The sequence below is a fragment of the Mastigoproctus giganteus genome, chromosome 9 (assembly GCF_048544385.1).
Source record: "Mastigoproctus giganteus isolate SK-2022 chromosome 9, ASM4854438v1, whole genome shotgun sequence".
NCBI lineage: Eukaryota > Metazoa > Arthropoda > Arachnida > Uropygi > Thelyphonidae > Mastigoproctus > Mastigoproctus giganteus.
The window spans coordinates 193,496,570-193,521,783 of NC_143583.1; the positions used below are offsets into that span (position 1 = coordinate 193,496,570).

A 25,214-nucleotide genomic window follows, 5' to 3' on the forward strand; every position below is an offset into this window, starting at 1 on the left:
TTCATTGTCACCTACTCTGAATGTGGTATCACACAGTTGGCTCTTAATTTGGCATTGATGCTACCAATGTGCATTACATTTGTCAATGTTAAACTTCAGTTGCCACTTCTCAGCCCATCCGCCCTTCCAACCTTCGTATCATCGGCATACTTAGACTTTAAGCATGATAAGCCTTAATCAATATTATTAATAAATATATAAAACAACGATGGGCCCAGCAATGAGCCTTGTGGGTATTAACATTAGTCCACTAATAACATTAGTTCAAGAAGAGCAGTGACCACTGATAACCACTCTCTTCTTCTCGCACTAAACTATCCCTTTGTCCATAGCAGTCACTTGTCCTTAATGCCGTACTGCTCCAATTTGTAGAGTATCTTTTACGCGCAACACCATGAATGCTTTTCTGAAATCTACATACACTCTATATGATTTCGAAATTATTTTTCGCATCCAGTTCCTTTGTTATTGCGAATCAGATTAGTCAGACAAGATCGCCCTTTAATAAATGTATGCAGGGATTGCAGCATAAACACATTCCTTTGTAGATGGTCATGCATTACTTCTTTAAAATGTGTCTCCATTATTTTCCCTGGTACAGGAGTTTGGCTAACAGGTCCGTAATTATTGATATCACCAGTGGCGTAGCCACCATGTAGGCAGGCAATTGCCTCCAGGTTCCCGGAGTCTTTGGCTGTTTTAGGTTCCCGGAGTCTTTAGGTTCCCGGAGTCTTTGGCTGTCTCCTGTTTTTTGCAGTTTTCATTAATTAAGTAGGGACCCGAACATGTTGTTTGTCTCCTGGCCCGAAAAAGGGTAGCTACGGTAGTGCATATCACCGTTTGATTTTCCCTCCACTCCTTGTGATCTATGGATACATTTACACATCTCTAGTCTTAGCAAGTAATAGAACTGTATCTAATGAAGTTTACCATCCGTCAAAGTTACCGTTAATTGAAATAAAATGCTTGTCAAGGTGGTGGAGGCTGAAGCTGTTTAAATTTAAAGTGTAATTAGATGGTCAATTTTTAGCAACTAGGAAAGAGTGAGTGATTGAGGATTTAATTTTATTTTATTATATTTCATTGTGTTATTGTGTTTTGGCAGATGCATAAAAAGCTCACTTCCTTACATTTGGCTATTTTAATACTAATACTAATTAATTGTAACTAAAATTATATTTATTTTAATTATTGTATAATCATCGCTTGATCGGGATTGCATAATGTAAAGTTATATTTGTGTGTAGGTGTCTCTTTGATACTTGGTTCGGTATTAAATTTGATTTTTTTCAAAATTATGGGTAGTTCTATAAAATTTGATCCCGTTACTGCTACTTTTGCTGCTGCAGTTGCAACTGGAGGAGTTGTAGGTTATTTGAAAGCAGGTACAGGCAAAGGGGAACGTTTGTGTGAAATGGATGTTAGATTTATGACTGCCTTATTTAAAGAAAGTGAACCGGAATGGTATTTCGTAAAAACATCGTGAGACGAGTTAGATAATAATCATTATCTGTTGCTATGTTGTTACTCGAGGTGTGAGAAGTTTATTTTGCAACTTAAAAATTTATGAACTCCAAGTGTATCCAAACTTACGGATACTTTAAATCCTAATTTTTTATTTTATTCTAATAATTCTTGCGTGTGTTATACTAAACGCCAGTTGCCCAATTGTGTACTGGTTAGAAGTTCTCGATTTTGTACCTCACTGCCTCGCATTCTCCTCCTCTCCATGCAGTTGGCTACAGTTACTGTTGTAAAATCCCTGGTATTGACCTTTCATTAGGAAATGTATAAAGGCTCTCCTCGTTTATTTAAATTACCATTCCGCTACCACATTTTGGGAACAGATATTGTTCAAGATTTAGACGTAAATAGTTGTCAGATGAATTGGGGAGACTAGTGTCAGAGGAAAAATGCGTGGAATGATAGATTTATATGAGATGATTGATTTTTATCTACTCTATGTTTCTCGCAGGGCACACAGAAACCTACAGTAACAAGTCACCAAAGCAGCTTAGAAGAAATTAGCAGTAGTAGAGGCATATAATGCAAGAAAGCAAACTTCATATAGTATCAGCCAAAAAAAAAAAAAAAAAAAAACCCTTCCTGTTTCACCCATCCATTTGCTCCAAAAGTTTGTCTAGTTCAGCCTTGAAATTTTTGGCTAAAAATGTGATTAAAAATTTCTTTACTTATGTTAATACTATAAGGAAAGGAATAAATCACATTTGTCCACTAGATATGAATGGCATCACTTTGATGATCGTGTGATTGTAGAAGCAAATATTTTGCAACTACATTCACATGTGAAGAAGTTTTTAGGGACACCAGAAGCATACCAAGCTATGACAGGGAGTCAAATAATTTTGTGATAACTGAGAGTAAAGTGAAAGAAAAATTGTTGAATCTAAATGTGAATAAGATACCTGGAGTGACTGACTATCCAGTTATATTAAGAAGTAGAAGAGGTAAGCAAATCTGTAGCAATAATTATGAAGTCTTTTGTTCAGGGAAGGTCCCTGTAGTCTGGAGATGTGTAAATGTCTCTCCCTATTCACACAGGCCAAAGTGAGTAATTTTAGACCTGTAAGCCGACTTCTGTTCAAGGGAAAATAATGGTTAATCCATGTTATTGACTTAATGCAGGATCATTGACAGGAATGCAGTTATATGGCAATCATTGATAATTAAGGGAGATCTTGTCTACCATCTGATTAGCTGTTATGATCAGTAAGAATGAAACTTGTTTATATGGCATATTAATACCTCTCCTATTAATAGACCTAACAAATACTTCAATCTGCTATATCCTCCCCTTGTTCCAACTGATGCCTTTAGACTATTGAAATTTTTTGTTCCTGCAAAGTCGTATACATTAACCCCAGGGGCTCACATCTGGTGAGTATGGGCTTGGCACACTCAGGGTCCTGAGCTGGATATCATCATTCTTCTTTTCTTGGTGATTCCCCTCTACTTCTGACTCTCTCTGTCTCTCAGGGTAACTCAGAAATGTTTTTTTTGGCTGGTGTAGCATAAGCCTCAGGCTTCCTTGCAATATATGGCTAATAATAATAATAACATGATACTGCTCAGATCTTGGTGGGTCAAGGAGTTTTCAACTCTTTGCCTCCTATTTGATATGCTAAAATAAATAAAAAACTTCTCATTGTACCTGGTGTGTTTGCTCCTTGTCCATGATTTTCAGTCAATAAGAGGGAAATTAAAGTTACTCATAAAATTAGGCTTGGCTGTGCCAGGGGTGCACTGCACCCAGGTTCCAACATTCAATGGCATCTGAAAACCTGAAACTTATATACGCATATGAAGAAAATTTTAAAGGGATGCCAAATTTCAGTTGGGCACCTGGGTGCCACATATCCTAGGAACACCCCTGCATAACATGACAGTTGCATTTGATTTTCCATTTAAGTAACCTAAAGCTACTGCTAGTAAATCACTAGCCATCACACACCATGCACTTAATTTAGATTCTGCAAATGACCTGAGGCATTTTCATGTGGGTTATTGATAAGCCCCCCCCATCCTCTCTTTGGATACACTGTTGTATTCACCATAATAAAATTCTTTGTCCCTTGTCTCAATTCACCTTACAATACTGGCATTTGTTGACCTGACCAGAAGCTTTAATTTGTTCATTTTGTTTACAGCACACCTTTCATTGTATGTTTCCCTGGTGCTTCCGTAGCCAGGTGGGCAGGAGCAGCAGTGTGTAGCACATGCTTCTTGATTAGACCGGGGTTCAAGCCCGTGCCCACCAAATACGGAGGACGCGGAAAGGTCAGGGATTGACCACTTCATATCCCTAGGGCAATATGGCCTTAGTTGCTAATGCTCCTAAAAACTAAACAAAACAAACAAACAAGAAGCATGTTTCCGTGAGAAGAGTGCGTCAGTGTTATGTTGGCTAACATTTACATTTTCCCTTGACCTCTCCAACTGGCAGTTTTTCTGAAGCCTTCAAGCTCCTCTTTATGGTATTAGCAGAGGTCCTTTTACCTCCTTTATTCAAACGAATTCCACCTTTACTAACAATTACACATTCCAACTAGGATAGGCCATGCTAAGAAAAAAATCATACCTATGAGCTTTGCGTAATTCCTCACATTAAAAGTAATTGACCCTATTTTATGGTAAGTTTGCCAGTATAACCTTATATTTTGCAATCAAGTTGTCATTTCTTTTTGTTTTGTTGTTAGTTCTTATATCAGTATCTGTAGCCCATTTAGTTCCTTCGAATTTGCTGATTAGTGATATCATTGATTTTACAACTTTGGAAAACATACTCTGGTTCAGTAACATTCTTCTATTACAGATATTCCCAGTTTCACTTCAAGTTCATCCTCCCATTCCTACTAAGATAACCTTGTTTGGAACTATAGCATTTAGTGCTTGATGCTGTGCCTCACTGATCTTTTGAGAGAGAGAGAGAGAGAGAGAGAGAGAGCACGCGCGCACATTACCAGGTAGTGCTGCCACCTGAATAATTGGGCAGCCCCCCCCCCCCCCCCCCCGGTTTATCTGTTTTCGGGGAGTCTATTCCTCTTTCCCAAGACTTCTCAGCCAACAGTATGCAGATTTTGATTTGATATCAATCTTTACATCAAGCACACTGAAATGCATTCGATCCATTAGTTAATAGATTGCTACACGTATATGTTACAATCAGTACAAACTGTAAGACCACAAGTTGCAGGCGAATCACAGTGAAATTACCTCGGAGTTTGCCATCCTGAGTGATTTCCTACCATTTCTAGTAGAAACTATTTACTAGATAAAATTATATTGAAATTATGCAAATATAATCGATATCTTCAATAAAGAATTATAATACAATGAAGTACTTCTAAAAATACCCTTACGCTAAAATTTTAAATATAAAGCTGCATGATAAATGTAAGTAGTTGTTTATAAGTTTAAACTATCCAACTTGACCTACTAATTATAATATGATGATTTAATTTCAAAATATGACATTACAATTTATAATATATAGCAGTGCTATCAGTTAGCAAGCCACTTCTGGCCTATGGCCAGCTGGAGGAAATTTTACAGAGGGCAAAAAAATAATTAATGTATTACAATTTTATATTAATAAATGAAATTTTCATCATTTTTTTGTGTAAATATAACACAATTCATATTTTGTTGAGTTTTTTTCCTCCCTAACCATCTGTGAAACTGTTCTATACATTAATAATAGCTAAGGGAATAAATACTTTTTTAATATTTAAATAATTAAAAAAGAAACCTGTAGTGGCATGCCAGTTCTTTGAGCCTCCTCAAATTGGACCACTTAAAATGCTAGAATAGGTCTAATTTATAGAATTATAAACTAATTACAAATATATAACTTCCATAATCTTGTTACTAGATTACTTATAAGCAGCCATTTTATAAGTTTAAACTGTCCTTTCCCATTGTTCTACCAAGTAAGGGCAAAGTGAAAAGGCACTTGCTCGATTGTTATGTCTTCATGTCGCACTTATCATTAGGACCCCTATGAAATTGCAAGGTATAAAATATCTTGTAGCATTTAATTTAATAGGAATCTGTGGGCATTATATCTCATCACTTTTGCCAATCTCAAGCTGCTAGTACAAATTTTGCTTTTGTACTAGCAGCTGGAGTGCAATACAGTGGTTTGCAACCTGTGATCAATGAAGGTAGTATGTGGGGGGGGGGGACCTTTAACAATTTTACAGTAACTTATATGCTGTACGGATTATCCATGCATTTTTTTGTTTTATAATTTGTTAAAATTCTAAGCCTTGATAGGGAAATATGAAAGAGATAAGTTAGATTGTTAGTTAAAAAAAAAAAGTCCATGGGAGAAAAATAATAAAAGGGATCCTTAATCGTGAAAAGTTTGAAAAAAAATGTGGTAGGAAACACCTTATCCGAAAATAAGTAACAATGACTGAACTCCAGTGTGTTAGATTCCATTTTGTAGGAAAACAATCTGGCTGCAATTCCTATCATAAATGAGTAGGGATTGGTATTTATTAGGCTGTGATATGTGTAAGTGACTGGTACTGTTACAGTTGAAAGAAAGAAATGAAAGCCCTTGGACCTTACTTTGTGTAATGGCACACTGCAGTTGATTGCGAGCTGGCCTCATATTCTTAAACGGTGCGAGTTATTTAATGGCAGTTATGCCTATTAATTGGATAGGAGAAAGTATAGTTAATCATTATGTATTGTCAGTCATGGTGGTGGAGAAATATTTTCACACTTGTAATTAGAATTTAGTTTTTACACACACGACTGGGATCTTAAGAAGTCCATAAACTTTGGAGTTATCCTTTACTATAACAAAAGTCTAAGCTGATTAAACAGTTTTAACGATAAAATATCAAGATTATTTTTCTGAATATTCAATATGTTTTTGTCAATCAAGCAAAATTTTCCAGTCTCTTTTTTGTTTTTTTTTTTTTTAGGATCAAAACCATCTCTATATTTTGGTTTAGGATATGGAACGCTATTAGGTTATGGAGCTTATCAACTTGGGATGGACCATAACAATTATCAGCTGACACTGGGTAAGCATACTGATTAATTGTTTTCTACCATCAATAAATATAACGTATCCATCCATTGCCAATGCATAATTAAACATCTATAATTTCTGTTTAACTTTGTACGGGAATGAAGTTAAAAAATAGTAATGAAGGATCTATTGCTGAACAGGATATCATTATATAACATTTTTAATTGTTATATTATAATATCCTGTGTGCATTGTTACAGTCAATTGGTGAAAGCCCCGTCAAGAGTAGATGTAGGAGACAGTGTTCTATTATTGATGAATGTAAAGTTGCTTTAGATGTCAAGAAAAGTGTTGCTAATTTCATGTAATAGTAGACTTTCTGCATCTGATTCAGAATTGGAAATAATTACTCAATTATAATGAAATACAAACAAAAGTACAATAAAACTGAGACAACAGCAAAAAAATTACAAATCCTGATATTGTCAAAAAGTTAAAATTATAACGACTAGTGAATAAGTTGAAAATTTACATATATAAAATCACTTTATTGTTCAAACAAATTACCAGAATAAAATACAAATGATGCAGGTTTCTGGTACGTTATTAGAGATGGCTTCATAGCATATAACAAATAAAAACTAAATGTTCCACTAAGCAAAAAAAAAAAAAAAAAAAAAAAAAGTAGGTTGCATGTGCTATAAATGACAGTCCACATATTAGTTTATCAAAATAATTCACAACGGCCACAATAACCACTGCCACTCCATGTCAACATAGTGCTAAAATTCTGGCCCAAGGACACCACCAAAACTCCAGGAGGTGCATCAGCATTAGCAAGGGCACATGATGAAAAAAAGCAAGCTTATACAGCATCAGCCCAGAGAAAAAAAAAAAAAAAAAAAAACACACACTCTTCTGATTTCACCCATCTACTCGCTCCAGTTGTTTGTCCAGTTCTGCCTTGAATCTGTTTAAGCTATCAATTCTACACATCTATCCTATGACTGTCTTTCCTCAATTTAAATTTATGTCCTCTCAGTCGATTATTCTGAGCAAGAGGAAGAATCCCATCAGCATTGAGCATGCTCAAACCATTCAAGGCTTTATACACTTTAGTAAGATCACCTCACAGGTGCCTAGTCTCCAGACACTGCAATTTGCAAAACTTAAGACTTCCTTCGTAAGAGCAACGCTTTGTTCCAACAGCTCTACATCCTTCTTAAAATGAGGCCACCAGACCTGTATACAGTACTCTAGGTGTGGCCTGACAATTGCCTTATACAAGGGGATAATCACCTCCTTATTCCTGCTAGAAAAATTCCTGTATATCATTGACAAGTCACCATGAGTTACTCTTGCAGACTGTCTGCACTGCTCAGAAAACTTCATATCTGTCTGCCCTGCTTAGAAAACTTCATATCTGTCTGCACAATTACCCCCAGGTCCTTTTCACTCTCTACAACTGTCAGTGTAGTACAACACAGGTGATACGTTACTCAGGGGTTACTGCTTCCCATATGTAGTACTTTACATTTGTCAATGTTAAACTTCATATGCCACCTCTCAGCCCATCTGCTTGACATTTCTAGATCCTGTTGCAGCAGCGTACTGTCATTAGTGTCATTAACAACTCTGCTGACCTTTGTATCGTCTGCAAACTTGGACATTAAGCCTGATATACCATCATCCATAACATTAATGAATACAGAGAACAACAATGGACCCAACACTGAACCCTGGGGGACTCCACTAATAACATTAGTCCACAAAGAGCAGTGTCCATTAATTACCACTCTGTCTTCTCCCACTCAACCATCCCTTTATCCATAGCAGCAATTTGCCTCCAATGCCACACTGCTCCTTGTGCAGCAGTCTTCCATGTGCAAAGTATCAAAAGCCTTTCTATGATCCAAATATATGATATCAAATTTATTCTTTGCATCCAGCTCTTTTGTAACTACATCATAGTATCCAATCAAATTGGTCAGACAAGACTTTCTCTTAACAAACCCATGCTGTGTCCGAGCTATAACTGCAGTTTTGTCTAGATGATCCTGCAATGCTTCTTTAACCATTGCCTCCATTAATTTCTCTGGAACAGAAGTTAAACTCACAGGTCTATAATTACTTGTGTCAGCCTTTGATCCTCCTTTGTGGATTGAGGTCACATTTGCACATCTCCAGTCCATGGGTACTTCTCCTGAGTCCAAGGAAGCTCTCATAATTATGGCTAAGGGTTTGCTTACTTCCTTTGCTGCCTCCTTTAATATAACTGGATAGAGTCCATCCACCCCAGGTGCCTTTCTTATGTTTATCTTCAACAATTTCTCTTCCACTTTACTCTCAGTTATTAAAAGAGATTCTAGCTTACTGCTGGAGTTTAAAACTCCTGTGGCATTCTCCTACCTGAATAATTCCTCGTGTGAATGTAGATGAAAAATATTCATTCAGTTTGTTAGCTACCTGAGCAGGATCATCAACAGTTGAACCATCGATATCAAGTGGACCAATCTGATTCATCCCCTTCCTTCTAGAGTTTACATAAGTAAAGAACTCTTTGCTGTTTTTCTTTGCATCCTTTGCCCAAGATTTCTCGTAATCTGCCTTTGCCTGCCTAAACTCCTTTGTGACTTGGTTACAGACCAGTTTATATCTATCATAGGCTTCTGTGTCACCTTTTAATTTATATGTATCCCATGTATTTTTTTCATCTGCCACATGTCTAATTAGTTCATCTGACATCCATTTAGGCCTAAATCTTGAACAGTGTTTCTTAGTTGGAATGAAAAGCCTAGTAGCTACCAAAATTAAGTCCCTGAAAGCTTCCTATTTAGAATTCAATGTTGGTAACATCATCAGTTGATCTCACTGTATAGAATTTAAATACTGTCTCAGACCACCATAGTCACCTTTACGAAAGCAAAAACATTTAATTTTACTCCTGATGGTAGTTACCTCTTTGAGTAAATCCCACTTCAGCACACTGTGATCACTGCCACCTAGTGGTTCCTTTATCTGCAGATTTTTAATGCATGAAGAATCACTATTGATAATCAGATCGAGAGTATTATCCTGCTAGTTGCCTCCCAAACATGCTGCTGTAGAAAACAATCATCCAATAAATCCACTAAAGCCTTGCTAGTGTGTGAATGACCAACCCACAAATTTCAGTCAATCTCTGGGAAATTAAAATCCTCCATTATAAGACACTGTGATTTACTGGCCCACTCTATTTCTCTGTATAATTGCTCATTATACTCATCAGATTTATTAGGCCTATAACACACACCTAATCTCATTTTTCCTTTCCCAGTGCTTATGTCACACCACACAGACTCAACATTGCATTGTCCACCAACATCAATTGGATGCACTTCCTTAGAATTTAAGTGTTTCTTAACTAACAGCATAAACCCTCCTCCCTTCCTGTACACTTTATACTCCCCAAATTCCAATTCTGCACTGCTTATGTCTGTGTGACACCACGTCTCTGATATCCCAACAATATCGGCCTTTGATGGCTTGACTAGCACTTCAATCTCATCAAATTTATTAACTAATACTCCTAGCATTGGTGTACATGCACCTGTTTCTACTCGTAGTTACCCTAACACAGCCCATGTATTTACTTGTTCCACTATGACTTCCAGCAGTCCTGGAAATCCCCATTGCCTTGTTTTCCAGACTGTTGCTCAATGGCATTTCAATAGAAGCAGTGCAAGAATCACTTTCACCTCTGCCAGCAGCTACTGTTAATCTATTAGTCAGTGCATCTCCCCCAAGCTAGCAGTTTTCCAACCCACCTAACTCTGCCTTGATAGCATCAGCAAATATCCTTGCACCCTTTCTATTTAAGTGTATCCCATTCCTGTAGAAGCACTCTTTCCTGTTCACAAGCACAGACCAGGCTGAGAAAAATTCTACCCTTGTATGCCTTGCACAATCTCTCCAGGGCTGAATTGATCGACAAGGCTCTCATCATATACTCCCTCCTATCGTGTCTGGGCAGAATTGCAGACACTTTCAAATTGAACCCTATCTCACGGCTTTTTTTCGACATTGACCTGTACTTGTTAAGTAATTCCGCCGATCTCCAACTCTTAATATCATTAGTGCCAACTTGTACAATAATATCACCCTTTGTGCCCTTAAAAGATGATATCTGCTCTACAACATCATCAGCCTTTGCCCTTGGAAGACATACCCTGGTCCTGTTCCACCTATCCTTTTTGCACAATGTGTTTCCCGTTTCCCTGACAATAGTCACCAACAACGACTAGTTCCTTTGGGACCAGCGCATTCTGCCTTGGGGTTGCGTGATGTTCAAGTGCAAGCTCTGGCATTGATGTGGGCAGCTTAGAGCTTGATGGGCCCCTCAGTTTAAATTCTTCGAAGGCATCCACCCTGTCCTTCAAGCTCTCATATAGGTCCATAACAGTGCTGAGTTGTCGCCTGAATTCCCCACACTCCTTACATTGCGCACACACAAAGACATTCCCCTTGGCAATATCATGTCCCATTCCTAATTGCTCCACAAACATCAAACAAGCAATATAAAGCATCCAAGCATCCTGACTAATTTGGAATCTTAAGGACTAACGTGAAGGCTGGTGCTAAATTATCCATAGGTTTGTGTCTCTATTATAACAAGAAAATGATTCAAGGGTGATATGATATTGAAGCAATTCATAGGCTTTCCATTCTTAGATAATACTAACCAAAGCCCTATCTAGATCTTTGTTGTGTAAAGATCTAGACAGAATATATCACTTTTAAAAAAAATCCCAATGGTTTAATCTGTTGTCAGTGCTCGCTAATAAATTCAATATTGCCAGCACAGCTTGAAAGTTCCACACTGCTTTTATCGATGGATATCAGGTCTTGAAAGAAGAACTGATCTAGAAGGAACAAATGGTAACTTTATCTTCCTAGAAAGTCACCTAAGCAACCAATATTTGAAACTAAGGATGGCATTTAGATTCATTGGTGTGGCTCAAGACTAAATAATTACACAATATATCATTAGAGGTCTCAATATAACACACAATATTTCAGAATGAGTTCTGATTACTAAATTTGCTTTGAAACTTATGTTTTAAGAATTTTCAGTCTCATAAATGCGAAGTGTTCCTTCAAAGATAATTTGGCATTAAACACATTTCCTGAGCACTTCACAGTTACAGGTGTTCTAACTTCCAATTAGAATTGCTGAGACACCACTTGCAGACCTTACAAGAGAAAAGTCAAATACTTTGACTTCTTCAGATTAAATATAAGACTAAAGCATCTCAGAAAATTAACTTGTCAACACTCCACTGAATCTGGATTTTAATGTGAACAATCTCAGGACTTAACCCCTGGGTGCTTTCTCCAACAAAGCTAAATCATCTGTATATGATATAGAAATTTCATATAACTTCTTTTAAAAAAAGGTGCCAGAAGGGTAGGAGGGAAAAAAAGCAGAAAAGAACACCTGAGATATAGAATAGCAATTTAGGTCAGAATCATTTGGAAAAAAAAAAAAAAAAATAGCTGTCCAGATAAACCTTTCAAAATTTCAAAGATACCTAATAATGTGAAAACAGTATTGTGAAAGTTCTAATAAGGGCAGAAGCCATATTGAAAAATACTGCATATAAATCAGAGTTACTATTCCAAGCAAATTGAATTTTACTCAACAATTGCTGAAGAGAAGTGACTGTAGACCTGTTAATTCTATAATAAATGTCATTCAAGTGACTAATAAGTATCTTAGTAAAGGCTGTAAAAAAATTCATTCCAGAAATTTTCTGTAGAGATAATTCTATTGAGATCAGTATGTAATGTGACAGTACTAGAATTAGGAACCTTCAGCTCATGAATTACCATTAAACAACTTCTATACCGAAACAAATCCAAATTGTAACCCTTAATTATAAAGTGTTACCAGTATACAAAAAGTGAAGCAAATTTCACACAAATTTGGAATTAAATCAGCACTGACTGCAGAGAATTCTGGAAAACCATTGATAATGCCTTTTAATTTCTGTTTTGGACACGCTACTGCAAATAGTAGATCATAAAACCTGTTGACCAAATAAGATTGCTTTCAGTCTGAAGTAGATATGCCCTGGAGCCTTACAGTATATTTAATCCAATTTCTGGATGAGAAAACAAAATTTAAGCTCTACAAAGCTTTGTGTACAGAACTTCGGCAATATCACTACTTTTGAATAGGCTGACATTACAGTACTTACACACTAATCACAAACATGTGAAAAATAACCACACAGTGTAAAATACCAAACAACTACAGAGGAGCAAAAATTTCACTAATTTCATCTGATAGTGAACTTCCTGTGTGTTTGACCCCATAATCAGAAATGATTACTCAGTTAAAAGAAAAGTATAATGAAACCAAGATAGCTAAAAAATTACACGACTTTATTGCCCAGAAATTGTATGCTCTCTTGTGGTAGTAGTAGTACATATAGCATTTGTGCATGCACCACTCATCAGAATTTCAAACTTACCGACTGGGCTAGCTGGGTGGGTAAGTTGCCTGCCTGGCAACCCAAAGGTTGCTGGTTCGAATCCTGCCTTGGATCAGAGTAGAAAATGCAAAAACCTTGGGAGGTGCAATATGGTCACAGAAGCCGATGCACCAACAACTAACAAAAAAAAATAAATAAATAAAATTTCAAACTTAAACTGTTGTTGGGTTATATGCTGTCACTTCCTATCCACAGCTATAAAGAATGTATTGCAAAAGTTATGTGTAACCCCCCCCCCCCGCTTCCTGCTGAGGTGCAGCATATAATTCAAGCTTATTTAGGTAATTTACGACAATTATTAATTTTAATTCCCCCTGTCTGTTAATTTTACCAGACAGGTGGAATGTTACCTTATCACTGTTAACAACATTTTCCAGAAAGTGCTCGTCTTCGTCTATATGGTTGAGAATGTGAATGGTGAATTCTTCTCGTGGTTTGTCATGAGGCTTAATTTTCTGGACAATTTGTACTTTGCAAGCATAAAGTTTCAATCTCTTGTTAATCACCTTGTGTAGTGTTGCTTATGGTATTTGCAGCTGCAGGCTTGCCTGGTGTAGGATTTTGGTAAACACTTCCTGTATTTCTGAAACTTGATTTGCAGATACACTAGCCTGCCTGCCCCTTTCTGGTACAGCAGGCTGCTGGCAGCTTGAACTGTTTCAACCTTTGCCTCAATCATTTTTCTGTAAGTGCATCTTTCTGGAATTCCTGTTGAAAACATTTCTTTAAAGTCACTAGAGATTTGGTATCCTACAGCCACAACATGCATATTGTTTTCTCCTGCACTGTTGCTGTTTTAATGCTGTACTGTCGCTATGCTTGCTGGGATCAAGGCTGCCAACTGCCTGAGAGAAAACTAATTGAGTTGCTTTGATAACTGCAGTAAGTCATTTTACAATACCTGTTACAATAAAATTTTAATTGAGTTTCATAATCAGGTGAATAATTTATAGACACCCTGTACATGTCTAGTTTGGTGGTATTGTGCCCACCCTTTCATCTGTGGCTCCCTACGAAATATATTTGTATAAACATTTTTAATTTTTGAAATATAAACCACATTATAAAAAGTGTGCATTAGTCATGGTGCAGAGTTAAAAGAGTTAACTGTACTAGAAAACCACATTGATGAAGAATTGAAACTTGAATGGTTTGATCAAGTGTATGCTTTACCAGCAAATTCTGTGAATACCTATTTCACAAACTTTTATTTGAAATGATTGGTACCATTTCAAAAGTTGAAGTTACCTTATTACTGTTGGTGAAATTGAAACAGATATTCTAGTTTTGTAGCGAAGAGTGTTGAATTCATATCTCAAACCATGAATATAGTTGCTCCTTTAACTGGATATGTTATCTGTTTTTATGATTGGAAATGTTGGCTAGATTGCATTGTGTGAAATAGCTGCAGAGAATTAAAATACATGGCATGATTATATATTATCCTGTAGTAAATATAAACTAGTCTATATGCTAAGGCAGATTACAAGAATTTTTTTGCTAAGGATGCAGATAAAAGTAGTAAAGAATTACCTGCTTATCTTAACACTAGAAGAAAAGAGACTATATTTGTCCACTAGCTATGAATGGCATAACTGTTGATGATTCTGTACAGACTGCTGACAAACTGAATAAATATTTTGCATCTGTATTTACACATGAAGTTTTTTGGGATGGGGATACCAAAAGTATACCTGTTTCTAACTTTGGAGTTGATGGATTTTGTATACCGATAGGATTGGAAGAGAAATTGTTAAAGCTAAAAGTAAAGAAAACACTTGGGGCTGATGGATTGTATTAAAAGAAGCAGAAAAAAAGGCAAGCAAACCTTTAGCCATAATTATGAGTGTATCCTTGGATTTAGGGGAGGCAAGATCTGCATATCTCAAATCCATAGGGATTTGAGATGTGCAGATCTTTCCAATTCACAAAGGCAGATCAAAGTGTGAAGTGAGTTATTACAGACCTGTGAGCTTGACTTCTGTTCTAGGGAAAATAATGGAGTCATCATTGATTAATGAAGTAATGCATGACCATCCATAGGAATGCAGTTATACAGCAGTTCATCAGTTCTAACCAAAATAACCCCAGTGGCTCGTCGCCTCCATAGCCAGGTGGGCAGGAGCAGCAGTGTGTAGCACACGCTACTTGATTAGACCGGGGTTTGAGCCCGTGAGCCACCAAATATGGAGGATGCGGAAAGGTCAGGGAATAACCACCACATATCCCCGGAGCAATATGGCCTTAGTTGCTAATGCTCCTAAAAACCAAAATAACAACAACCCCAGTGGCTCACATTTGGTGAATATGGGCTTAGCACACCCAGGGTCCTGAGATGCTGGATATCATCATTCTTCTCTTTCTTGGTGATTCCCTTCTACTTCTCTCTCTCTCAGGGTAACTCGAATTTTTTTTTTGTTGGCTGGTGCAGCATACGTCTCAAGGCTTCCTTGCACCATATAGCTAGTAATAATAATATTATTATTACTGTGAGGTGGTAACAGATATTTTTTATTTATTTTTTTTTTTTATGCAAACCCAAAACATAAAGGAGGTAGAACCTACAAGTACTTGGTATCATACGTGGGCAGAAGGTTAAGAAGAATACTTGTTGATATTAGACTTGAATTTCAATATATGCATTGGAAATGTTTTCCCAAAGAACAGAAGTAGAAGTGATAAATAAGGAAAAGTTAGTTCTGTGAGTTTGGGGCTGGACAGCGAATGGATATTGACTAGTTGAGGCAGGCATGTGTTCATTAGCATTAGTAGTGGCATATGATCCAAGATAGCAACAGCCAAAACGTGTGAACGCACACACTTTCCATTTCACTTATCCTTTCTCTCCAAAAGCTTGTCTAGATTGGTGCTACTCAAAGTGTGGTGATTTATATCTCACTGCACAATTACCCCCAGGTCTTTTTCATTCTCCACTACCCTGAGGGTAGTACCACACAGTTAGTACATTACTCTGGGGTTACTGCTACCCATATGCAGTACTTTTCTTTTGTTAATGTTGAACTTCAGTTGCCACTTCTCAGCCTATTTGCCTAGCTTTTCTAGATCCTGTTGCAGTAGCTTACTGCCATTATTGTCATTAACAACCCTGCCAACCTTTGTAGGATATGCAAACTTGGACGTTAAGCCTGATATGCCTTCATCATTGTCATTGATAAATACAGAAAATAGCAATGGGCCCAACAATGAACCCTGAGGGCCTGCACCAATAACATTAGTCAATGAACAGCAATGTCCATTGATTACCACACTCCTCTGTCTTCTCCCACTCAACCATCCCTTTATCCATAGCAGCAACTTGCCTTAATTCCACATTGCTTCAATTTGTACAGCAGCCTTTTATGTGCAACAGTATCGAAAGCTTTCTTGAAATCCAAGTATTTAATATCAAAATTATATTTTTCATCCAATTCCTTTGTGATGACATCATAGTATTCAATGAAATTGGTCAGACAAGATTTCCCCTTAACAGATTCATGCTGTGTCTGAACTATAACTGCAGTCTTGTCTAGATGATCGTGCATTACTTCTTTAACTAGTGACTGCATTATTTTCCCTGGAACAGAAGTAGTAGTAGTAGTAGTGGCACATGATGCAAGAAAGCAAGTGTAGGAGCTTATGCAGCATCAGCCAAAAAAAAAAAAAAAAAAAAATCACACCATTCCCTCCAAATGCCTGTCCAGTTCCTCCTTAAATTTATTTAACCTATCAACTTCCACAACGACAGATGGAAGTTTGTTCCAGCAATTAATCACCCGCTGGCTAAAGGCAAATTTCCGCACATCTATTCTACATCTGTCCTTTCTTAATTTGAACTTATGTCCCCGTAGGTTCGTAATCTGAACAAGTGGAAGGATCCCATCAGAATTCAGCGTGCTCAACTCATTCAAGGCCTTATAGACCTCAATCAGATCACCGCGCAGGTGCCTAGTCTCCACTGCCACTGCAATTTGCAGTGGCAGTGGAGACTAGGCACACTAGTGCCACTGCAATTTACAGAACTTAAGCCTCCCTTGGTAAGAGAATCCCTTCATTCCCTCACCAATCGTGTTGCTCTTCTCTGTACATGCTCAAGCAAATCTACATCCTTCCTAAAATGAGGCCTCCAGACCTGTACGCAGTACTCAAGGCGTGGCTTGACCATTGCCTTATACAGAGGGACAATCACCTCCTTTTCCCTGCTAGCAAAATTCCTATATATCATTGACAAAACCCCATGACCCGCTCTAGCAGCCTGTCTGCACTGCTCAGAAAACTTCATATCTGACTGCACAATTACTCCCAGGTCTTTTTCATTTTCTACCACCTTAAGTGTAGTACCACACAGTTGGTACGTTTCTCTGGGGTTACTTCTACCCATATGCAGTACTTTGCATTTATCAAGGTTGAACTTCAGTTGCCACTTCTTAGCCCATCTGCCCAAATTATCTAGATCCTGTTGCAGTAGCACACTGCCATTACTGTCATTAACAACCCTGCCAACCTTTGTGTCATCTGCAAACTTCGACATTAAGCCTGATATACCTTCATCAATATCATTGATAAATACACAAAACAACAGTGGACCCAACACCGAACCCTGTGGGACTCCACTAATAACATTAGTCCACGAAGAGCAGCACCCATTGATTACCACCCTCTGTTAAACTAACAGGTCTGTAATTACTCTTGTCACCGTTTGATCTCCTTTGTGAATTGGGGATATATTTGTAATCTCTAGATCATGTACCTCCCCTCTGAATTCAAAGATCTCATAATTATGGCCGAGTGCTTGCTAGCTTCCTTTGCTGCCTTCCTTAATATAACAAATTCTCTTCCACTCTACTCTCAGTTGTTACAAAATTATTTAGCTCCCTGTTAGAGTTTGATAAAATTCTGGTCTTCACTTCCCTAGAGAATTCCTCATGCGTGAAGGTAGATGCAAAATATACATTGTTTGTCAGCTACCTGAGCAGGATAATCAACAGTTGAACCATCAATATCAAGTGATCCAAAGTTGTCTTTGCTGTTTTTCTTTGCATCCTTTGCCAAAAATTTTTCATAATCTGTGTTTGCTTGCTTAACCTCCTTTGTAACTTGATTACAGATTAGCTTATACCTACTGTAGGCTTCCGTGTCACTGTTAATTTACATGCATCCCATGCATTTTTCTTCTCTGCCCCAAGTCTTATTAGTTCATCTGGAATCCATTTAGTCCTAAACTTTGAACAGTATTTTTTAATTGGGATCAAAAGCCTAGTAGCTTCCCTGATTAACTCCTTGAATGCTTCCCATTTAGAATTTCTGTTGATAACATCAGTTAGTTCCACTGTATAGAATTTAAAAACTGTCTGAGACTACTGTAGTCACCTTTATGGAATCAAAAACCCTCACCTTTACCCCTTATGGTAATTACATCTTTAAGTAAATCCCACATCACTACACTGTGATCACTGCCACCTAGTGTTTCCTTTATGTGCAGATTCTTAATGCACGAATAAGCACCATTGATAATTGAATTAAGAGTATTACTCCCTCTGGTTGCCTCTTGAACATGCTGCTATAGAAAACCGTCATCCAATAAATCCACAAAAGTTCTTAGTTGTGAGTGACCAATCCATAAGTTAAAATCTCCCATTATAAGACATTCTGATTTACTGGCCGTTTCTGTTTGTCTGTACAGGTGTTTATTGTACTCATCAGCTATTAGTGTTTATGTCACACCAAAAGACTCAACGTTGCACTGGCCACCCATGTCAACTGGATGCACTGCCTTAGATTTTGTGTTTCTCACCTAACAGCATAAATACCTTCTCCCTTCCTATCCTGTATGTCTTTTCTGTACACATTGTACTCCCCTTCTTCAAGTTGCTGCATTCCTTTTATCTGTGTGTGACACCATGTCTCTACTATCCCAACAACGTCTGCATTTGATGTCTTGACCGGTATTTCAAATTCATCAAATTTATTTACTATGCTCCTGGCATTGGTATACATGCACTTGTTCTTACTCTTAGTTACCCTAACACATCCCATGTTCAGATTGGTTTGCAAGAGAATAGTGGAATTACAGGTACACAATTCAGAACAGTGCCTATGGAAATATCTATAGAAAAAAGCAGAAACTGAATATCTATGAGAGATAGTGTGAAAGAGTTCATGTAGGACAGGGCATTAATTAATTTGACCGCCCTTATTTGAATTTGAGCTTGACAGACGTTTTGAGGCATCATCCCAGACGTTAGAACAATATTTCATGGTAGGTTGAATTTGAGATTTGGATATAATTAGTAGCTGTTTAGAAAAAAGTAATGCCAAGACTGAAAAATGAGGATTCAGTTTCACTGAATTGGACAAATTCAGTAGAAAACCTCAAATATTGTTTCCTCTGTAAGTGCTGCATGAGAGAGAGAGAGAGAGAGAGAGAGAGAGAGAGAGCTTATTAATGGCCACTGCTATAGACTAATATTAATGAAATAATAAGGGTTTACTGGTCCATCTCTTTTCAGTGTTTATTAAGCAGGTGCTCTGAAAAGCAGCAGTTAGTCATTGATAATGCAAGGTATACTTCATTTTGGTGGTGGTGGTAATCTCAGATTTACATTTAAGTGGTACCTCACTCAAGGTAGTAGAGACTGAATAAGTTAATTTTAATATAGATTGTAAAATTTTACTGCCTTAAGTTTAAGGCGGTAATTGTACAGTCCATCACAAAGTTCTTTGAGAAATGCAGACAGACTGCTAAAGTGGTATTAGGTATGTTGAGGGTCTGACAGCATCTGGGATTTCTCCCATCTCTGCATATGTTCTCTGTATCGGACAAGCCAGAGATTTAAAAGTGTGTGGGATATGTACTATGTAGTTTGTTGTGCCCATTGTTCGTCCAGCCTGTTAGCCGCCGGGCCCCTAGTGAGACCCGACATTACGAATACCCACCAAAGGCCACCTGGGTGTTACCAATATTTGTACTCTGGTGGGTCCTGCCACTTACTTTTCTGGGATTTCAGTGGTTAGGACCGAAAAAAAAAAAAAAAAAAATATCACTGTTGGAATTAGTGATACTTAAGTTAGTATTACTAGTATGCGACATGTGGCTGTGCGGTAAATGTGAGTTTTAAAAACCAAATTGGGTTCGGACAAGAATTTGATGTTCTCTTTTAATTTTGACATGTAGGGCTAAACGCTGGGCAAGACAAAAGTTTGGGGGGAGGCTGAAGACAGGGTGGGGTAAGAAATTGGAAGTAAGGGGCCCACAGAGTAGATGGCCCCTGCAGGTAGTGAGGCATGCCCGTGCCCCACCAGAGTGAGAAAATTGGAGAGGGGAGAAGAGGCAAGCCTCCCCCCCTCCCCAGGAGTTTGGAAAGAAAGATCTGCTCGAGAGAGTGCGGATTTGGGTCGCCAATAGGCTGTCCCATTGGCGGTAATTATACCTCTTGTGGTTAGACAATATATTGTCACTTGTCTTTTTCCAGTGCATTTTGTAGTCAGTCCAAGGTCTGTATAGTCGGCTCCTTTGTGTTGTCTCACTGCTATTTGCATGTTTGTTTTGTCTCATTCCGTTAAGGTCTTCTGTATATGGGGCGGTTAGTGTTTGGCCCCTGGTAAATAATCTCTGGGCAAAATCAGTTAAGGCTAAGTATTCCTCTTGTGTATCTAGTAGATGTGACTCAAGATCCCTCAGTAGATAGTGAACTCTAGTTATTAGTCTGCATCTAAGATCTTCGTATTGGGCACACTCAAACATAATGTGCACCCAGCTTTCTTGTTCCCTGCAAGTACAGCACAGGTCCTCCACTATTCCCAATGCTGTAAGCTTTGCATTGAAAGTCCCATGACCCATAAGGAGGTAGGTCGTGGGAGAATGGGGTATACTCTTTCTACGTCTGGGATGAACGTTTTGGTGATATTCCCTTTTATTGTGTTTGTCCAGCAGTATTGCCAGGTTTGTTTTAGGTATTTCTGCAGCCTGTTCTTTTCAGCCTTGTGAGTTGCACTGTTATCCGCTGTGTAGTCTAGTTGGGTGCAAGGCATTCCTTTGGTTATATAATGGGTTATTCCAGTGCGTATGATGTCCAGGTCAAGGGGAAGGGCTCAGGCCAAGACCTGTAGGGTAACAGTGCTAGTGGTGCTGCAGGCTCTGGTAATGGTTAACAGGATAGTTCTATGGATTGAGTCGATTATGCATCTATTTACGGCAGTTGATGCCTTGTGATACCAAACTCCAGAGGCGTATTTTATAGCTGGTAGGAATGTCGTTTTATAATATAAGGAGAGTACGCAACATTTAAGTCCCCAGTCACTACGGACCACACGGGCTAACAGTGCAGAATACTTCCTTATCTTTGTCCTTAGATGCTGCTTGAAGGAAAGATAACAATCTAATGTCACCTCCAAGTACTTAAACTGGCTTTGGAGTTTAATTGTGGTGTTGTTCACCTTTATTTGAGGTGGCCTGTGCAGGTCAAGGGAGCCTTTCAGTAAGATTGAGGATGTCTTAGTTGGTGAGATTTTTAGGCAGTGTAAGATGGTCCAGTCCTGTACTATCTTGAAGGCATGTTTTGCTTTTACCTCCAACTGTGCTCTACTGTCGGCAGTAATTTTCAAGATCAAGTAGTCGGCAAAAGCTTGGGTTTGGACGTCACCAAGGTCCATTGCCAGGAACTCATTCAAGACAATGTTCCACAGCAGCGGTTCCAGGACGGAGCCCTGGGGGCAACCCATGTAGACATGGCGGTTTACCCTACCATAGGGTGCCACAACACTAATACTCCTGTCAGTAAGGTAAGACTTGATAGTAAGATACAAGTTGCAGGGAAGGTTGGCCCGCCTTAGCCTTGCCAGGACTCTTGGCCACCAAATGGTGTCGAACGCCCTGGCAAAATCAATGAAGATGATTAGGTAGTATTTACTGTTGGAACTGGCCACACCATGCAGCAGATGTCTAAGTGCCTCTACTGTCGAAGACTCAGGCTTAAAGCCGAACTGGGTAGACATGTGCAGTTCAGCCCTCTTGTAATGTGTGTCAATTCGGGCATATAGCATTCTCTAAAATAGTTTGCTGATCACCGGTAGCAAAGCTATTGGTCTTTAGGTGGTTGGCTGTTGTTGGTGGCTTTGTGGGTGTTTTTTGGTATCAGCTTCAGTCCCACAGTCTTCCAGTTTCTTGGGAAGATGCCTTGATCCAAATAGTTATTGAACAAATTTAGGAGGAGTTCAGGGGTCAGATCTGTTACTTTTTTGATAATTTCCGGATCGAGATGATCAAGGCCAAGGCACTTATTATTTCTTATGTGATTTGCTGTGGATTTGATGTCATCTAGCGTGAATGGTAGTTCACAGGAGTCAGTGGTGTACATGTCATTTTCTTTGCATATTTTATGCTGTTCAGGTGAAGTAAGCATGGCAGTCTCCCCGAAAATAGCACCCAGAATATTTGTGATTGAATGTTGCCATGTGGTGGTTTGGCTCCCCTGTGGTGTCAATGTGGTAGAAATAACTCCCCCCCCCCGTGGAGTTTGTTTGTGATTATCCTATAGACTTCCCCCAATGGCTTATTATTTCCTGTTATGCCTGCCCAGTTTTCCCAGGCTCTTTGTTTGCTCTTGTTTATCGCATCCGTGTATCTGTTTCTTGCTTCTCTATAGCGCTCCTTCAGTATCTGGACTTCAGCAGCAGACCATGTGCATCTTGCCCTTTGAAAGACTTTTCTTCTTTTCGTGGTCTCCCTCCTGAGTTGCTGGATCTCGCGAGTCCACCAAGGGACTGCTCTTGGTTTGGGATTTCTCCTCTTCATTGATGCTTCGCTCGCCATAAGTATTATTTCCATTACCCTCTTTTGATTCTTGTCTGGGTCCCCATTCTGGTTTGTTGTTTCCAGGTGTTGGGCCACAGTGGGCATTAAGACCTCTCTGAACCTTTCCCAGTTCGCCCGGCGGATGGTGAAGCGATTTAGTGTTTGTTTAGGTATTAGTAGCCTGTTTAATGATCTTCTGATTTGGCAGGTAATCGCCCTGTGGTCAGAAGTTGTCCACGAGTCTCTGACAATCCAATCCTCAACGTACCCTGCAGTTTCCCGTGGAAAACGTGACATCAATAGTCTCCTCCCACAAACTATTACAAAATGTAGGCATCTGGTGTAGTCTGTTCAGGATAGTGAAACAGGAGTTCAAGAGAAAGTCCTCTAAAATCTGTCCATTTCTGTTACCTCTTGTGTCTGGGGTCAGACTCTGCCAGGCTGGGGAACGGCAGTTTACATCTGCCCCAATTATGATTCTTTGATCAGGGAACATGTCGGTCAAGGCCTTCAAGTACCTGGTGATAGGTGCGATGTCCTCGCCTGGCCTGCTGTAAAGGGCCACAGCATAGATTTGGCCCAATAGCGTTAAGATGTGGGCACACGCCGCCCAGGGTGCACAAAGCTGTGTTACTTTAGTCACAGTATAATTGTGATTTCGGACCACAACCGCAGCCCATGGGGTGTCACTCTCGTCATGGACTATTTTGTATGCTGCCGGATATCCACACACTCGTTTTGAGTGGGTATATGGTTCATGTAATAGTAGGATGTCTGCTGCTTCCTCGTTCGCTATGACCCTAAGTTGCTGGGCCACTGCTCTAGCTCTCTGCATGTTATGCTGTATTATTGCAATTTTGGATCTGTTGTACTCTTTAGGGCATCTCTCCATAGTCGGTTCGTGACTGGTATAACCCTTTTACTTTAAGATAAACTTGGACAGTTCGGGTCTCTGATAGAATGCGAATGGTCCATTTTCCCTGCCTTACAGTTTGTACAGATTGGATCTTGCTCCTTGTTTGGACATGTTTTATATTCATGTCCCCTGCCAGAGCAGTGACCACAGGTTGATTCCGTTTGTGTACACGTATGGTTTGTTGTGTGGCCGTATTTACAACACCGGAAGCATTTCAGGATTGGCACATGCTCCCAGAATCGGTGTGATCCCCATTCAATGTAGATTCTCTTGATTCTCTAGTTGCTGCCAGACAGTCAGGGCCAGCTCTAGAACCCAGTTTCTGTTTGGTCATGCCCTAGGTCTGGTGGAGTACCTGGGCTGCACCGGTTCGCTGTTTCTGTAGTTGCTGGGGGGGGGGGGGTCTCTCTAGATTTCTGTTTATGATCTCTGTGGCTAACTGTTCTAGGGTTAGGTCCTTGTCTATGTCAAAGACAATGGTAGCAGGTTCTCTCTTTTTTGGCAATTCTGCAGTCAAACCCAAGGTGGCAACTTTTGGGTTATCCATTATTGTCTATACATCTTCCTTTCCCTCTGTTTTAATAATGAGTCCTACATTCCTCGTTTTCCCGGATGGACTTTATCTTAGTAGCTTTGAGGTCATCCTTTAGTTCCTTCATCACAGTTGTCTTTATTTCTTCACTGGTTCTCTTTTCCTGGGGCCCATCTGTGGCCACAGGTCTAAGCACAACCAAGTTGGGTGTCATCGAGAGAGGTTGCTTCCTTTTTTGGGGCCTGCTCTGAGTTTGTTTTCCCTGATTTTGGTTACTCCTCAGCATTTTGGCATATGTGGGAGCACGCTGTTGCATTTTATTTGCCCCACAGTCATTATAGGCCTGCAGCCTCGCGGTGACCTTTTCATTCTCAACATAGGTCTTGAAAAGGATAGTCTCCATTGATATGTAGGGATTCTGCCAGCAGTACAAACAGCTGATTTTCCCTTTGTTTAAATTGCAACATCTGAAAGTAAACACTCTTGAGGAGGGCTAAATGAAGTGTTAAGTTCTGTAAATAGGTTTTAGTACTGATGGCATCCTTACTCTTTCTCGGACAACATTTTCATGTACACACAAGGAAATATAATTTTAAATTTATTGGATAATGATGATTGCAAGATAGACATCCAAAAATTTGCTTTCAGCCATACATAGGCCAATTGATTTTTGAAACAAAGTGTGGAAATGGGTAGTTTGAATAAATTTAAAGGATTGGGCAAATTATTAGAAGAGAATAAATTTAAAGGATTGGACAAATTATTAGAAGAGAAAAAAAAAAAAAAAAAACGAAGTGGGTAGGTCCCCCCTCTTTTTCTTTTATGACTAATGTGCAAAAGATTTGTAGAAATCTTTATTGTGCATGTACATGATTTAGTAGTATACTTTGTTATTATTATTATTAATAGATTTGGAGATAGGCATACATTGA

At 38.8% G+C, this 25,214-nt stretch overlaps 1 protein-coding gene across 1 annotated transcript in view; it reads left to right on the plus strand.

The window, feature by feature from the left end:
- Window positions 1-1,289: 1,289 nt before the first annotated feature.
- LOC150080990 (transmembrane protein 14C-like) overlaps window positions 1,290-25,214 on the plus strand; it is a 36,790-nt gene continuing 12,865 nt past the window's right edge. The window contains exons 1-2 of the mRNA XM_090381698.1: window positions 1,290-1,385; window positions 6,459-6,560. Of these exons, the coding sequence (XP_090237824.1) occupies window positions 1,298-1,385; window positions 6,459-6,560 (190 nt within the window). The 5' untranslated portion in view covers window positions 1,290-1,297. The remainder of the gene's footprint in view (window positions 1,386-6,458; window positions 6,561-25,214) is intronic.